The 18907-nt window shown below is 41.0% G+C and overlaps 1 protein-coding gene across 2 annotated transcripts in view; it reads left to right on the top strand.

The window, feature by feature from the left end:
• LOC143039925 (transcriptional adapter 1-like) overlaps positions 1-18907 on the top strand; it is a 231572-nt gene that overhangs the window by 35830 nt on the left and 176835 nt on the right. The window contains exon 2 of one of the 2 annotated variants that reach the window (XM_076210316.1): positions 1135-1281. The exons of the other annotated variant lie outside the window; for it this stretch is intronic. Coding sequence (XP_076066431.1) covers positions 1135-1281 — 147 coding nt within the window. The remainder of the gene's footprint in view (positions 1-1134; positions 1282-18907) is intronic. 2 annotated transcript variants of the gene reach the window in all.

Genomic DNA, 18907 nt, shown 5'->3' with positions numbered 1-18907 from the left:
GTAAAAAATAATTGACTGATTTCAATGTAAATTTAAGTTAGGTCTTAGGATAGTTGCAGTACTGACTGGTTAGTGTACTGAGAGGCAATCTAAGGGTAGGGCTAAGGCACCTATATGTGCACTTTTTAATGTGATAGAGTTCTTTTAGCTGCGTAGACTCAGAGGTGACTTGATACAGGTCTTTAAGATTTTAAAGGGAATTGACAACATCAAAAGTGACCAAATTTTCACATTGAATGAGAATCAGACAAGAAACAATGGTCTCAAACTGTCCGGAAATAGATTCAATTTGGAAGTAGGTAGAAATAACTTTGCCAACCGTGTAGTTAATGAATGGAATAAACTTCCTGCACAGGTAGTGCAATGTAGTTCAGTTCGAAGCTTTAAGAATCATTTAGATAAATACCTAAGTAAGATGCTTTAATTATTATAATTTATGTTATATTATTTGTTTTTGTTTTGTTATAATTTGTCTGTCTGATTTTCATTTATTATTAGTTATATGTCAATTTATTATCATTTACTATTTACCTGTTTGTTTGTTATTCAACTATACCAATGCATTTATTTATGTATTTTAATTGTTATTTACATTGTTATAGTTTTAATTTATTATTATTTTTTTTTTTTTTTTTTTTTTTTTTTTTTTTTTTCATCCGACCTAGATATGGATCAAAAGGTCTCCTGTCGGCATGCTTTGCCTTTGTAATCCTTTGTATATATCACATTGTGCATACATTACATTGATGGAACATGTTACATGATAGGTGTTGATATATAATGAAAGAGTATATTAAATGTAGAATGTAATATGTTCACTCAGTTTGTAGTTTTCTTATACAGGTAGTTATTCCTGAAAGTGCTTGTTTTGAGCAAACTGTTGTGCATTAGATTTGGACTTGTGTAAATTTGTACCTGTACAGTACCTCCATTTGATTAATCACCCTCCCTACTCCTCATAAGGGTAGTTCAAACTTATGTGGTTTGATGTCCTGTACACTATGAATGTATTGAAATGACTGCATTCAGGAAGAACTAACTGTAATAAGAATTATGCTGGGGAGTTGAATAAAAAATTATAGATCATTGGTTTGTTCTTGTGAGTATTAAATTCATGTCTTGTTAAACTTACAGACAACCAAGGAGGAGTTTGACAAAGCTGCTCGAGATTTACTTCCAAGTGAATCAGTCCACCTCCATAATGAATTCTTTCTGGCTATACTAACACGATGTCAGTTATTCACCTCACCTCGCACTGAGCCCCATCGCACAGAGGAACAGGTGAAAAAAAATCAGTCAAATTGTTTCATTGAACAGTTTGGCAGAAGTGTTTATTGTTTTTGAATGATATGGTCCATTTGGATGTTCTTCTATGCTTTATAAGTTTCAAATGAAGGCATGTGCTGTCAACAAAATGAAGCACTGGGGATAAACCAGTTGCTCTTCAAACACTGTGATTTAATACATTGCCTTTGATCCACAAGGTGGTAAGATGGGAAGAACAATAAATGGGCTCTGGATAGATGCAGGTAGCTCTCTGCTTTGACTCTGCCACCCACTTGTAAAAAGGAAAAGAACTGGTATATGTATGTAATATATATGTGGCTCAGGGTCATTTATTCTAACTAGGTTTATATCCAGATAAACTTTCATTAACCACTTCCATACGGTGACACCTATGTAGGCGTCATGAGGAGCAAGTGGGTATGTGATGATGCCGACGTCGTCGTCTTGATTATATTTATTGTAGTCGTACTTACGTAACCTTACACTGACTTTATTTTTTATAATGTGATTATTATGACACAACATCGCACGTCAGGCAGCTAATGCTGCCAGACGTGCGATGTGCCCCGGAGTGAAGAGGTTAATATTCAGTGTAAGACTTTCTTAAAAGACAGGTTACTAAAATTCATAGTTGTGTAGAAATGGGGTAACAGTGTGACAGAAAATTTTGAAAGTAATAAAAAGATGTTTTGGAAAGAAATTAAGAGAGGAAGAGGAGGCGAATCAAGTAGAGAAGAAAAGGTAAAAGGTGCAGATGGAGAGATGATAATGGAAGATAAGGCAGTAAGGGGAAGATGGGCAGAATATTTTAGGGAGTTGCTAAATGTGAAGGAGGACAGGGAGGGAAAGATAGCTGCAGTGGGAAATGCGAAGAAAATAAGAGTGGTGAGTGAGGAGAATGGAGGAGAAATAAGGAAGGATGAGGTGAAGGCAGTTGTTAAGATGATGAAAGCAGGTCAGGCACCTGGTCTGGATGGATGCCATGCAGAATGTCTGAAAAACGGAGGTACAGTGATGGTGGACTGGCTGGTGAGGTTGTTTAATGTTTGCTGGAGAGAGGGTAGACTGCCGGAGGACTGGAGGAGTGCCTGTATAGTTCCTCTTTACAAGGGAAAAGGGGACAAGTGTGAATGTAGTAGTTTCAGAGGGATTAGCTTGTTAACCACTTCACTACGGGACTTAAATCTCGTGGGCAGCAGCCAATGCCAGCCGTATGACGTGTCGTAATAATACTCGCATCATAAAATATAGTCACCACTTATATCGATCGTTCTCTCTTTCACCCATGAATTTTGAAAACCACAGAGAATGGGATTAAGAGCAGATTAGGGAGAATGTAAAAACACAGGGGCGACTACAATATAATCAAGATGCCGATATGGCAGCGTCGCGAATCCACTTGCTCCTCATGACGCCTACGTGTGCGGCACCGTATGGAAGGGGTTAAGTGTAGTTGGGAAGGCTTATGGGAGGATCTTGATTGAGAGGATTAGGAGAGGAACAGAAGGAGTGATTGGTGAGGAACAGTGTGGATTTAGGACAGGTAGAGGTTGTGTAGATCAGATCTTTGTGGTAAGACAGATATGTGAGAAAGCTATAAGAAAGGGGAAGGATGTTTTTTGGGCTTTTATGGATCTGGAAATGCTTATTGTAGGGTAGACAGAAAGGCACTGTGGGAGGTTATGCAGATATATGGGATAGGAGGAAAGCTTCTGGGAGCTGTCAAGAGTTTTTATGAGAGTTGTTGTTGTTGTTGTCGTTCCCTAGACTGTCTGTCCGAGCAGTCCCGTCTCCCCAAGGAATGCCATAGCCGAAACTGGGTTTTCCCACAAATCCTTTATAGAGCGTATGTTATGTTGTTTGCATGCATGATTGTGTATAATGCAGTCTTCCATTATGTGTTGTATGGTATGGGGTGAAGTGTTACATCCTGGGCAGCTGTTCACAACGCGGTAATCCAGCCTCTTCTGGTAGCTTAGAAGTGCTGGGTGGTGACCGCACCGCAGTCTGGCCAAATGGACTCTGTCCTTTCGTGGGAGAGAGGATTCAGAAGGGTGGATATCAGGGGGTCTGGCATGCAGCAGTGAGTTGTCTTTCAGTGTGTTAATGGAGCGGTGAGTGATATGATTATGAATATGTTTCCGGAGGCTGGTATTTGGTGGTTGTGGAGGAAGAGAAGAGAGTATCTGTGCGTGATAAAGGTCTTTGGGTGTTGTTTTAATGTTTCTTGGTGTGTGTGGGTGTTCTGCTATGTAGTGTAGTGGGTGTAATGTGTTTGTGGTGGCTGCGGCAAGTGTTTGTGTGCCTCTCATGTCAAGGTGGTCCTTGACTTTGAGGACTTTTGTTTCATGGTGTAAATGGTCTGTAGGTGTTGTATTTGTGCAGCCTGTAATTGTTTTTAGGGCTTTGTTTTGTATGATTTGAAGGGTGTTGTGGTGTGTCTCACTGAGATTAGGAGCCCATGCAGGACTCGCATAATTCAACACTGAGCGTATGCATTGTTTGTATATTGTTATATTAGTTTCTTTGTTTTGTCCAAATGTTGTTCCAGTGATTGACTTAAGTGCATTAAGTCTAGGTGTGCATTTGTTTTTTATGTTTGTGTTGTTTGAAAGACATGGATGTATCGTATGTTACACCAAGAATTTTCGGTGTGTTTGTGTGTGGTATTAGAGTGTTGTTGATGTAGAGATGAGGTATGTATTTGTGTTCTTTTGTCCAGTTGGTGAGAAGTGTTGCTGTAGATTTGGTTGGAGCTATTTTGAGTCTGTGATGAACCATGTGTTGAGTGTGTCAAGGTATGGCTGGTGATCGCCGGAAAATCACCCCTTGGTGCAGAAAAAACGTAATATTGCATGTTGGGAAAAAGGATTGTGGTACTCCCCAAGGTGGCGTAGCTCCTCTTGGGGATCGGTGCCACCTGCGTAGAGCCGGTGGCCAGGGGTAGTTGCTGCCGTTTGGCCCCCAACTCTTGGGGTTGGGGGGTGGTCCCACGACGTAGACGCTGCAGCTCCAGGACCTTTTATGAGAGTAGTAGAGCTTGTGTCAGGATTAGAAATGGAGAGAGTGAGTGGTTTGAGGTAAAGGTGGGACTTCGTCAAGGATGTGTTATGTCGCCCTGGCTGTTCAACTTATACATGGATGGGGTGGTGCGAGAGGTAAATGCAAGGGTAGTGGGCAAGGGATTGGAGATGGTTAAAGAAAATGGAGAAAAGTGGGAGGTGAGCCAGCTGTTGTTTGCTTACGACACTGCGCTTGTGGCAGGATCGGAGGAGGGTTTGAGGAAGTTGGTGGCAGAGTTTGGGAGAGTATGTGATAGAAGAAAGCTAAAGATAAATGTGGGTAAAAATAAGGTGATGAGATGTACAAGGGGTGAAAGTGGCAGTAGACTGGAAGTGAGCATTAAGGGAGAGCGACTGGAGGAAGTGGATAGTTTTAGATACTTGGGTGCAAATGTGGCAGGAAAAGGTGGAGGTAGAATGTAGATAGAGAGAAGCGAGTAAATGCCTTGGTGGATTAAAGAGTGTAATGAGGAATAGACATTTGGGAATGGATGCTAAGAGGAGACTGTATGAAGGAGTGATTGTGCCAACAGTACTGTATGGGGCAGAAACATGGAACATAAGAGAAGAGAGAAGGAGTTTGAATGTGTTTGAGATGGGGTGTCTGAGAAGTATGATGGGGGTTACTAGGCTAGATAGAGTGAGAAATGAGGAGGTGAGGAGGAGAACAGGGGTGGAAAGGGAGCTGGGAGATAGGGTTGATGAAAGAATATTAGGATGGTTTGGACACATGGAAAAAATGAGTGAAGAAAGACTAGTAAAAGAAGTATGGAAGGCAGATGTGGAGGGAGTGAACATAAGGGGACATCCTAGGATGAGGTGGATGGATGGGGTGAAGGGGGCTTTGGGGAAGAGGAGAATGTCTGTTGAGGAAGGACGGGAGAGGACAGAAGACAGGGATGAATGGAGAATGGTTGTATATGGATGATGTTGTGATTGCATGAGGTGGAATGGGCAGGGGGACGGTGGGTGAGGTAGTATGTGTGAGCAAAATTTGACGCAGCCCGAAGGGATTTCTCCCCGTCTTCTCCTTTTATGCAATGGGGGGATGGAGAGGGGGGGTCGCCGATTTAATGAAGCGGCCTTGCTGTGGATGTGCTGTGTCTTGCGACACTGCTTCTGACCCAGGGTAGTGGACAAGGTGCAGGGATGACCCGTCATCCAGGAGGTGCTAAGATAAGAGGGAGGGTGGAGGGGTGTGGAGTGTATTCAGGGATGGAATGGGTGGAAATGATTTTATGCCTTTTCCTTTTTGGCTACCTCCCTTGTAAGGGGGAAAAAGCCTTGGTATATGTATGTATGTGTAGAAAGTTTATAGTTGTCTTTTATACCCATGAAGGTCAATATACTAGCTTTTGCTCTGACAGGTAATGAAATGTAAGGGAAGAGGGTGGCACCAAGTTGGAAGCAAGTCTCAGAGGAGAGAAGCTAGAGGAAGTAGATAGTTTTAAATACTTATGGTCACATGTAGATGGAAATAGGGTGGGGTGGAGATAAACTGGTGAGTTAAAGGAAGCAAGAAAATGTCTTGGTGGGTTGAAGTGTCATAAAAAATAGGTATCTGGGAAAGGATACTAAGATAAGATTATATGAAGGGATGATTGTACCTATGAGACTCTATGGGGGCAGAGATTTAGATTTTAAGAGAGGCAAAAAAGAGTAGTTTAAATGCGAGATGAAGTTTTTGAGAAGTACGGTGGGGGTTACAAGGATGAATGAGAAATGAGGAGAACAATGGTAGAAAGGGAGGTGGCATGGGTTCTCGACTTACAGTGGAGTTCCATTTCTTCTCCTTGCCTCCAGTGTAGAACAGGTGGTAACTGTGTTGCAGCTGCATCAACTTTTCTTCCTCCCCTCAGACTTTACTCAGTCCCACAATGCCCCACGGGGGGTAGCCAAAAAAGAAAAAGGCATAGAAACCACTCCCACTTATTCCATTTCCTGTATATTCCACTCCCTTCCACCCTCCCTCTTATCTTGGCACCTCCTGGATGATGGGTCATCCCTGCATCCTGTCCACCACCCTGAGTCAGAAGCAGTGTCTCAAGACACAGCACATCCACAGCAAGGCCGCTTCATAAATTCAGTAACCCCCCCCTCTCCGTCCCCCCCATGCAGAAAAGGAGAAGACAGGGAGAAATCCCATCGGGCTGCGTCAATTTTTTTTCTCATACATACTTCCTCACCCCCCATCCCCCACCCACTCCCCCTCATGCATCACAGCATCATCTATACACAACCCCTCTCCATTCACCCCTATCTTCTGTCCTCTCCCATCCTTCCTCCACAGACATTCCTCTCTTTTATAATGCCCCTTTCACCCCATCCATCCATCTCATATTCACTCCTTCCACCTCTGCCTTCCACACTTCTTTTACTAATTTTTCTTCACTCATTCTTTCTGTGTGTCCAAACCATCCTAATACTCTTTCATCAACCCTATCTCCCAGTTCCCTTTCCACCCCTGTTCTTCTCCTCACCTCCTCATTTCTCACTCTATCCAGCCTAGTAACCCCTATCATACTTCTCAGACATTTCATCTCAAACACACTCAAACTCCTCTCTTCCTCTCTCATGTTCCATTTTTCTGCCTTGTACAATGCTGTTGGCACAATCACTCCTTCATATAACCTCCTCTTAGCATCCATTCCCAAATGTCTATTTCTCATTACACTTACTTTTCAATCCACCAAGGCATTTACTCTTTTCTCTCAATCTTCATTCTACCTCCACTCCCACTCCTCCCTTTCCTGCCACATTTGCACCCAAGTACCTAAAACTATCCACTTCTTCCAGTCTTTCACCCTTAATGCTCACTTCCAGTTTGCTGTCACTCTCTTCCCTTGTACATCTCATCACCTTACTTTTACCCACATTTATCTTCAGCTTCCTTCTTTCACACACCTCAAACTCTGCCACTAACTTCCTCAATCCCTCCTCTGATCCTGCTACAAGCGCAGTGTCATCAGCAAACAACAGCTGGCTCACCTCCCACTTTTCTCCATTTTCTTTAATCATCTCCAACCCCTGACCCACTACCTTTGCATTCACCTCTCACACCACCCCATCCATGTAAAGATTGAATAGCCAGGGCGACATAACACACCCCTGATGAAGTCCCACCATTACCTCAAACCATTCACTCTCTCCATTTCTAATCCTAACATAAGCTCTACTACTCTCGTAAAAACTCTTGACTGCTCTTAACATCTTTCCTCCTATCCCATATATCTGCAGTACCTCCCATAGTGCCTTCCTCTCTACCCTGTCATAAGCCTTTTCCAGATCCACAAAAGCCCAAAAAACAGCCTATAGCTCTCTCACATATCTGTCTTACCATAAAAATCTGATCTACACATCCCCTACTTGTCCGAAACCCACACTGTTCCTCACCAATTACTCCCTCTGTTCCTCTCCTAATCCTCTCAATCAAGACCCTCCCATAAGCCTTCCCAACTACACTCAACAAGCTGATCCCTCTGAAGCTACTACACTCACACTTGTCCTCCTTTCCTTTGTAAAGCAGAACTATACAGGCACTCCTCCAGTCCTCCGGCACTCTACCCTCTCTTAAACAAACATTAAATAATCTCACCAGCCAGTCCACCATAACTGTACCTCCTTTCTTCATACATTCTGCATGGCATCCATCCAGACCAGGTCCCTTACCTACTCTCATCATCTTAACCCCTTCCATACGGTGCCACCTACGTAGGCGTCATGAGGAGCAAGTGGATTCGCGACGCTGCCATATCGGCGTCTTGATTATATTTATTGTAGTCGCCCCTGTGTTTTTACATTCTCCCAAATTTGTCCTGAATCCCATTCTCTGTGGTTTTCAAAATTCGCGGGTGAAAGAGAGAACGATCGATATAAGCGGTGACTATATTTTATGATGCGAGTATTATTACGACACGTCATACGGCTGGCATTGGCTGCTGACCGCGAGATTTAAGTCCCGTAGTGAAGTGGTTAACTGCTGCTTTCACTTCATCCTTCCCTATTTCTCCTCCATTTTCCTCACTCATCACTCTCATTTTCTTAGCACTTCCCACTGCAACTACCTATCCCTCCCTATCCTCCTTCACATTTAGCAACTCCCTAAAATACTCTGTCCACCTTCCTCTCTCTGCCTTCTCTTCCATTATCATCTCTCCATCTACACCTTTTACCTTTTCTTCTCTACTTGATTTGCCTCCTCTTTCTCTTTTAATTTCCTTCCAAAACATCTTTTTATTACTTTCAAAATTTTCTGTCATACTCTTACCCCATTTCACATCTGCTCTCCTCTTTGCTTTATCTTATGCTTAACTTCCCTTCTCTTTACTTTGTACCTCTCATATGATTCCCTCATCCTAATTTGTAGCCATTCTATGAATGCATGCTTCTTTTCTTCTACACATTTCTTTGTTTCCTCATCCCACCACTCACTACCCTTCCTTCTATTTCCTCCCACCCTCCTTGTTCCACACACCATCTTTGCACACTTTATGACTCCCTCCTTGAACCATCCCCATCCCTCCATTCCTAGTTCTACTCTATCCTTTACGCCCTCCCACTCCTCTTTCAGCTTCTTCTTATACTCATTCTCCTTTTTTTTCTCATTTAAGCAGTTCACTCTAAGTACTTCCCTACCTGCCCTTTTCCTCTTTCTCCACCTATTCTCCACTCTCAACTTACCTTCCACCAGAAAATGATCTGATATTCCCCCACTCTTTCCCCTTAGAACATATACATCCTTAACTCTTCCTACCATACTCCTGGTCACCACTATATAGTCCATTAACACTCTATCTGCCACCCTTCCATCCACTACCCTCTCCCATGTGTACTTATGCTTGACTTTCTTCCTAAACCCTGATCTAACAAGAATGCCTGATTTTAGATTGGTTGTGCAATTCATAGTTGGTTGGTACAATAGGTTTTGGCAGTAATCTCATCTTGTTTCCTAGTTTCTGGTGAGATATTTCTTAAGTCTCACCTTATTCAATATATTTGATAGAGCCCTGTGACTGTGTGTGCAAGCTGATCTTTGTCTCATCTTTCATACAAGACCTGTTCAGTATGGGTGACCCTGCAGAGATTTTTATCTCTATTGACATAGTTTTGGTAATCATTAAGGTACTCAAGCCTATCCTGCATGCCAAGGTGTCAGCTCTGAAATAGGAGATATATACAGTAAACCTTCCATAAACATTTTCCTTAGCAGAAATTTTAGTACAGTGACCTTGGGATCAAGGGAACTGCATGGAGTAACAGGAATCCAGATTATATAGGTGCCAGGAAAAAAAATGGACATGTGAAACACCTATACAGTCTCTATCAGAGTTGTCAATTTAGTAAGTGTTTTATAATGTACAGTAGAACCTCTACATACGAATTTAATTCTTTCCAGGACCTACTTCGTATGTTGAAATGTTTGTATGTTAAATCAAATATTCCCATAAGAATACACTGTAATTCGTTTAATTTGTCCCACAGGCCAAAAACGTATGATAACTCCTTAATAAATACTGTACTGCAGATAATTACACATAGCAATAAAACAAATGCATTACTGCATATAAGAGAGATGTAAAAAATTTTTTTTATAAGGAAATAATCAATAAAAGGGTTTTTATTGTCTACCTTATAGACAGGCGAACGGAGGTGTAGGCTTGGCGATGCAGGAGACGGTAGGTGTGGGTAGAGAGGTGGTGACTGAGATACGTATCTTAACTTAGGCTACTCTAACTTACACTAGGTGAACTTTAAACTAACTTAGCTTATATATGCGAAACTTTGACGACTTCATATGTTGGAAATTACTTCGGGTGTAGAGTCAAATATTAGATCGAATTTCACATCGTATGTTGTAAAATTCGTATGTTTAGGCAATCGTAAGTAGAGGTTCTACTGTACTATATATATAGTGGAAATTTCAGATATTTTTAAGCTCTTGGGAGAAAAATTAAGAATGCTTAGTATTGATATTTAGACATGTGAGCTGTCATTATCCAATCTAAATCTCCACAAATATATCAATCTCACAATATCATGTGGAGAAAAGGGACTATAATTGCAGCAGTAGTCCACATACACATATGCATAGAGGATTAGAAATGGATAGAGAACCCAGGTATAGAAATATAATGAGAAATAGAGATATTGATAACATTTTGGATGAATTAATAGAGCTCAAAAGTGAGTACAAAATAATGTACAAAGAAGTACTGCTTGGACAGTGCTTGCTCACATTCGGTGGCACACTACCTGTAAGCACACGAGGCAATGTGGTTGGACCTTTAGGTGACGATGATCCAACAGGAACACCCGGTTTTGTTTTGGTTGTGCTGTTCATATTGGCTATGAAGGGGGGTTGGCAGTAATCTCACCTCCATGCCAACTGGTCTCTGGTGAGATATTTCTCTGGTGTCACCTTATTCATTATATTCGGTGAAGCTCTACATCCATAAGGTGCCCAATGGTCCACGTTGTCATTATGATGGTACCCCATATATCTATGAGGAGTTTCCCTGTTCACCATCAGGGACGTGCCAGTTTGCAGTGGGTCCTGCGACTGTGCGTGTGTGATGCTCTTTGTCTGATCTTTCTTACAAAACCTGTTCGATATGGGTGACCCTGCAGAGGTTGTCTCTCTATCGACATAGCTTTTGTAGTCATTAAGATTCTCAAGCCTATCCACCATGTCAAGGTGTCAACTCTTGGATAGGGAAATGGAATATACTAAAAGAAATTTATAATGAGGGAGTGAATAGATACGTACCACAACAAAAAATGAAAAGAACATACATAAAAAGCTGGTACAACAAAAGGTGTAGTGAGGCTAAGGATAAAAGAGACAAAGCTTGGAAGAAATGGAAAAGAGACAAGAAAACAAGCAAATGGTTAATGTACATCAAACTAAGAAATGATTATGTAAAAATACGCAGAGATGAAAAAGAGAAACTGAAAGAAAAATAGAAAAATGCAAGTAAGAACTCAACTATTTTACAGGTATGTAAATGGCAAACTGAAGAACAAACTAGAAATAGAAAAGCTGCGCCAAGGTAAATATGAATATACAGAAGAACTGGAAATGGCTGAAATTATGAACAACCACTTCAAATCGGTATTCACCATGGAAAACTCACCTAACTGTGAGGAAATAGAGATCCCCCTCAATGAAAGAAATAATTGTAACACAGAAGGAAATCAGTGACCAAATCAAAACCCTTGACGTCAGAAAATCACATGGTCCAGACGGAATTGCAAATTGGATACTGGAAGAATTAACAGATGAAATATACAATATAATTAAATTCTCACTTAAAGAAGGAAAAGTGCCACAGGACTGGAAGAATGCAAACATTGTACCAATTTATAAGGGAGGAAATAAGGAAGACCCATCAAATTACAGACCGGTCTCCCTAACAACCATACATACATACATATGGGGGGTAGGGGGTGGGGTAGTATGTGTGAGTAAATTTTGACGCAGCCCGAAGGGATTTCTCCCCGTCCTCGCCTTATATGCAAAGGGGGACGGAGAGGGGGGGTCGCCGATTAAATGAAGCGGCCTTGCTGTGGATGTACTGTGTCTTGCGACACTGCTTCTGACCCAGGGCAGTGGGCAGGGTGCAGGGATGACCCGTCATCCAGGAGGTGCTCAGATGAGAAGGAGGGTGGGAGGGGTGTGGAGTGTATTTAGGGGTGAAATGGGTGGGAGTGTTTTTATGCCTTCCCCTTTTTGGCTACCTCCCTTGGAAGGGGGAAAAAGCCTTGGTATATGTATGTATGTATGTACAAGGGAGGTAGCCAAAAAGGAAAAGGCATAAAATCATTCCCACCCATTCCATCCCTAAATACACTCCACACCCCCTCCACCCTCCCTCTTATCTTAGCACCTCCTGGATGATGGGTCATCCCTGCACCTTGTCCACTGCCCTGGGTCAGAAGCAGTGTTGCAGGACACAGCACATCCACAGCAAGGCCGCTTCATTAAATTGGCAACCCCCCCCTCTCCATCCCCCTATGCATATAAGGAGAAGACGGGGAGAAATCCCTTTGGGCTGCACAGTAGCAAAAATTTGCAAAAAGATCGTCAAAAATAGATGGGTTAAACATTTGGAAGAAAAAACTATACTGAATCCAAATCAATTTGGATTCAAACAAAGAAGATCATGTAGAATAAACTTGATCTGCTTCTTCTTAAGATTAATAGACATAATACAAGAGAGAGATGGTTGGGCAGACTGTGCCTTTCTGGACCTACAAAAGGCATTTGATAAGGTACTACACAATAAACTAATAAGGAAAATAGAGTCAATAGGTGGCATCAGAGGAAAATTATTGGAATGGATGAAAGACTTCCTGACTGAGAGGAAAATGAGAGTAGTAATTAGAGATAAATTCTCAAATTGAGAAGAAATGATAAGTCTATAGGTCGATCTCGTGTAAAGGTCAACCCCCCATTTTTGGCCAAAAAATCTGGAATTTTCCATATACCTCATGTATAGGTCGAGTGGCTTGTTTTTGTTTTGGTGCTGTGAGCATTCCACTGTCTTAATGCTCTGAAGTGGCATGGCTTGCCTGGAATAGCAATTGATTATTATGGTTTTTTCACTTCATTAATTCTGATGTATTTTGGTTTATGTTTTTTTCAAGTTCACTGATTTTAATATCTAATGAGTTTCACTGAAGTTGCCATTTCAGCAGAGTGAAAAACTTGAACTGATTACCAAGTTTTTTTTCATGAAAGTAGCAGTTGCCGACAAGACTGACGAGTTAAACACCATATGAGGACAGAGCCTTTATTTGTACGACGTTTCACTTATTACAGCCTTTTCAAGTACAAGTTGAGATACATATGCTTGAGATTAGATAAGAGGAAAGGAGGGAATGGGGAGAGAAAAGAAGTAGGGGGGAAGGGAGAGGAGGAGGAGGGGGATTGAACACTGGGAAAGGATGAGAATACTGGCCCAAACGTCTGTGGGCAAAATGTTCACAAAGGGTGGTTTAAATATTTAAAAAAAAAATTGCTGGCCATGGGTTTTAGGGGAGTTATGTGGGGCGAGATGTTGAACTTGTCCCTATTTTGTTCAATAGTGTTTGTTCCTTGAATGATCACTGCTTCTAAACACTTCCTGTGGATTTTGTCTGGTTCTCGTATCAGCAGCTCTGCATTCTTCCAGTCCATAAGCTGGTTTTCCTTGTTTCTATGTGTCACACATGCATTGGTGGTGACATTATGCCTGATGTCGTAATTGTGTTCACGTATTCACGTATTCAGGTCGCGTGACGTTTCTCCGATGTAAACTTTATCACATCCTGAACATGGAATATGATAAACACCAGCTTTGGTGCCCAGTGTTTGGTTGTTGTGTATTTTCATCTTTGTGATGTCTTTTATCATCCTGCTTGTCTGGCACACTACTTCCAAATTGGTGGTTCTTAAAATATGTGTCAGGTTGGTGGCAACGTCGCTGGTTGGCAACACGAGACGTCTTGTTGTGCAGCAGGACAGCACAACAAGACGTCTCGTGTTGCCAACCAGCGACGTTGCCACCAACCTGACACATATTTTAAGAACCACCAATTTGGAAGTAGTGTGCCAGACAAGCAGGACGATAAAAGACATCACGAAGACAAAAATACACAACAACCAAACACCGGGCACCAAAGCCGGTGTTTATCGTATTCCGTATGGGGTTACCGTATCTAGAAGGAACTTCACATGTTTTGGTACGTACCGTGTATTTTATGTCCCCATTGTTTACTGGTAGTTACTAGTAGGTAAATATTTTGATTTCTGAACCTAAAGAAAAGGTAAGAGTTCTTCCTAGCCTTTCTTGTCATGTCTGGATTTCAACCTAACAAGATTATTACTTGTGTATAGGTTGACCCCTAGGTTTTGGCCTAAAAAAATTCCTTAAGATTTCGACCTATAGACGAGTATATACGGTATCCACTTCCTCCAGTCTTTCACCCTTTATGCTCACTTCCAGCCTGCTGTCACTCTCTCCTCTAGTACATCTCATCACCTTACTTTTGCTCACATTTATCTTCAGCTTCCTTCTTTCACACATCTTCTCAAACTCTGTCATTTGTAACCTGAATTTAACCTTAATTGTTCTGGTCTTGTCTATACTGTATTTCCAGAGTCTGTATATTTCTTCAATTTCTTTCTCTATTTCTTGTTCACCTTCTTGAAATATTTTAATACCTTGTTTATGTTTTCCTTCTCATCCCTTACTCTTGTAGTCCTATTTGGATTATGCTTCTCTTCCATTCCTAATATAATTATACATTTCTTTTTACCTACTATCCTATTCGGATTATGCTTCTCTTCCATTCCTAATATAATTATACATTTCTTTTTATCTACTAAGCCTCTTACTATATTCTCCTTGTCTCTCATCACTTTAATAACTGTGTCCTTAGTGTGTTCCTTCATCTGTTGTTTCATTATATCTCTAAATTCAATTTTGTTATCCTCCTGGACTTTTTTCCAACCACTTAACTCTTTTGCTATGGCCTCTTTATTCTCTTTATTATTCCTTTTTAGTTCCACATTCTCATCCTTTACTTCTTTTGATTGTCTTTTTAATTCTTCTATTTCTTTAGTTAGGTTTTCATTCTCCTTTAGTTCTTCCAGTTTATCAACTCTTTATGTAATTAGTGCAAGTTGGCTAAACCTAATCTCCCATGAAGTCATTGTTGAGCCCACTTTCAAACAAGAAGTTATTGCCTAAGCTAATAAATCAAGAGGAAAATATCACAGCAATTTGATTGAAAAGAAACATATTGAGGCCACAAAAGAGTTAAAATCAGACCATAGTATCACCATCAGGAAAGCAGACAAAGCGGCAACTTATGTACTCATGGACACCTCGGAGTATTTAGAAAAGATAAATGCTATCCTCAATGATACAACAAAGTTTGAAAAGATCAACAGGGACCCTACAGAATTACTCAAGAAAAAGGTAAATCGACTAATAGAAGGGAATAATGCTGCCAGCAATATAAAATTTGACAAACTTTCAGGCAAGTATGGTATGGGTTACTACTATGGAACAGTCAAAACACACAAACCTGGTAATAAACTCCGTCCCATAATCTCACAAATCCCGGCACCAACGTACAAACTTGCTAAGAAACTGTGCTCCATTCTAACTCCCTACACTCCCACCACCTGTAGTCTACAATCTACATCTGATTTCCTAGACATTATCAAGGTAAACTCTGCTAAAGGTAGAATTGCTTCTCTTGATGTGGAAGGGTTATACACTAATATTTCTGTAAATCGCACAATTAATTACATCATTAACAAAGTGCACTGTGATGACACTACACCAACACTAGACATTCCAGAACTTATACTACGGAAACTGCTTGAATGCTGTACTAAAGAGGTCCCATTCACTTGCCCCCGTGGGAACAAATATTGTCAAATTGATGGAGTTGTAATGGAATCCCCCCTCGGAGTATTAATGGCAAACTTCTTCATGGGCTGCGTAGAAGAAGAAGTATTCAGTAAAACAGAAAAGCCAGATATTTATTGTAGATACATTGATATCTTCATTAAAACCAAGAACAGCAATGAAGCTGAAAAACTCCGCCACCTATTACAAGAGACATCTGAACTCACTTTCACTATGGAAGATAGTGTTGATGGAGCTTTACCCTTCCCCAACCTCGTAGTGAAACAAACTGAACATTCTTTTAATACAACAGTGAACACAAAACCCACAAACCCTGGACACTGCCTTAATGGTTCTAGTGAGTGCCCTCAAATATATAAGGATTCTACCATCAGTGCCTATATCTGAAGAGCACTAACTCACTGCAGCATATGGACACAAGTGCATGATGAAATCGAACGTTCCACTCAAGTTCTGATTAATAACGGCTTCAGTGAATAAGAGATAAATCTCCAAACAAAGGAAATAATGGACTGCTGGCACAAAAACAACAATAACCAAAATAAAGAGAAAATCAACATATAAATCCATTTTTTTGTCAGATTGTAAAGAAGATGAACATATTATGAAACAAATTATAAAAAGAAACATTAAACCAGTCAATCCAGAGAAAGTACTCAACCTGGTGATTTATTATAAAACTAGGAAAACTAGCCACCTCCTTATTAGAAACAGCCCCCAACAAGAGAGAAAGGAACTTCAGAAATCACATGTTATCTATAGGTTCACTTGTACACGAGAGGTTCACTTGTACACGAGGGAACTGTGAAGCCCTCCCATCCACCTATATCGGCATGACGACAATGATGTTATCCCCTCACCTCTCATACCACCTGACATCTAGAGCCCCTAAAGAACACTTAAGAGAAGCCCATGGCATAACACTAGCAAGGGAGACACTAGAGAAAAACACTGAGATCTTAGATTTATGTACTGACGATAGACGCCTCCCAATTTTAGAAGCATTGTATATTAAAGAGTTAAGCCCAAACCTAAATGTACAAGCAGAACACCTTAGAGCCCTTCCAAGCATGAGACAAACCGTTACAAATACAAACATGAGACATAACACCACAAACGCCAATATGAGACAAAACGCCACTTGTGCAATTATGAGACAAAATGCTGTAACCATAAGCATGCCACATTCCACCACAACATGAACCCAGAGGCTCTCCAGAGCACGTGACATTTCGTCACTGCCTGAAATACCAGGTGACCTCCCCCAAAGTGATGAGCAAGTAAAGAAACTAGTATAAAACTTAGAACTTTAACTAGACTCATCGGATTAATTCTTATCCTGATAAGAAAGAACATCCCTATAGCTACTGAAGAAGGGTCTTGAACCCGAAATTGTGATCTACAGTAGCCGCGAAAAGTTTGGGCGCAAAATTATAGGCGCCCCAACTTTCCCCTAAACTCAAAACATGCGAAAAATACAACTTTCCACCCAAACTTTTCGCTATTTTTCAATGCTAGCGTTTGTACCTGTATTTAGCTGAGACAATACACACTATTTGGCAACTCTGTTTAGGCACACTCGATGTCACATGGAGTCAGATTCTAAACATCTCTCACGGAGAGTAGTCTTTTTTTTGCAGTGGTCTCTGTTTTTGTGCCTTGATATCTCCATAATGAGAAGTGGTAAAGAGCTGGAAAGAGACACAGTTGTTACAATCATAACCCTCTATAAGGAGGGTTATAAGTGTAAAGATATTGCTACTCGTGTGGGAATTGGAGTGCGTCAAGTGCAAAAGTGGACCAAGAAATTTCGAGACGAAGGAAGTGACATCATTCGTACTCCAAAGCATCGCTCTGGTCGGCCAAGGAAGATATCAAATCGTACTTCTACGGTTCTAACTGCCTCCTATGGTTATTAGGAGGCAGTTAGAACCGTAGAAGTACGATTTGATATCTTCCTTGGCCGACCAGAGCGATGCTTTGGAGTACGAATGATGTCACTTCCTTCGTCTCGAAATTTCTTGGTCCACTTTTGCACTTGACGCACTCCAATTCCCACACGAGTAGCAATATCTTTACACTTTTAACCCTCCTTATAGAGGGTTATGATTGTAACAACTGTGTCTCTTTCCAGCTCTTTACCACTTCCCATTACGGAGATATCAAGGCACAAAAACAGAGACCACCGCAAAAAAAAGACTACTCTCCGTGAGAGATGTTTAGAATCTGACTCCATGTGACATCGAGTGCGCCTAAACAGAGTTGCCAAATAGTGTGTATTGTCTCAGCTAAATACGGGTACAAACGCTAGCATTGAAAAATAGCGAAAAGTTTGGGTGGAAAGTTGTATTTTTCGCATGTTTTGAGTTTAGGGGAAAGTTGGGGCGCCTATAATTTTGCGCCCAAACTTTTCGCGGCCACTGTAGTAATATGACTACATACAGCCAAGTCACAAATTTCCTTTCTAAGGAACACAAATCCATAATAAGGTATATGGAAAATAACTTTAAGAAAATAATTAATGCACAACTAGCCATCACTTTTAATAATACATATATATACAGGTAAACGTCGACTTACGATGGCCGCGACTTACGATTGTTCGACTTTACGATGACGACGACATGATAATTTAACCCCTTCCATACGGTGTCGCACACGTAGGCGTCATGAGGAGCAAGTGGATTCGCGACCCTGCCATATCGGCGTCTTGATTATATTTATTGTAGTCGCCCCTGTGTTTTTACATTCTCTCAAATTATTCATTCTCTGTGGTTTTCAAAATTCGCGGGTGAAAGAGAGAACGATCGATATAAGCGGTGACTATTTTATGATGCGAGTATTATTACGTCACGTCGTACGGCTGGCATTGGCTGCTGCCCGCGAGATTTAAGTTTCGTACTGAAAATACATATAGTGTTTGAATATGGTAAAAAGGATAAAAAATAATTAAATAAACTACTGTACATGTTTAATAGGCTATATTCAGTATCTCTGGTGGTTAATATACAGGTAGGCTAGGTACAGTGACCACGGAACAGAGTGGGGATCGACTTACGATGAGATCGTCTTACGATGGCTCTATCGAAACCTAATGCCATCGTAAGTCGACGTTTACCTGTATATACATATTTA

The sequence above is a fragment of the Oratosquilla oratoria genome, chromosome 27 (assembly GCF_046742065.1).
Source record: "Oratosquilla oratoria isolate Oo_2021 chromosome 27, ASM4674206v1, whole genome shotgun sequence".
Taxonomy (NCBI): domain Eukaryota; kingdom Metazoa; phylum Arthropoda; class Malacostraca; order Stomatopoda; family Squillidae; genus Oratosquilla; species Oratosquilla oratoria.
Note: the sequence above shows the minus strand (reverse complement) of the source record. Positions and strands in the feature narration are given on the sequence as shown.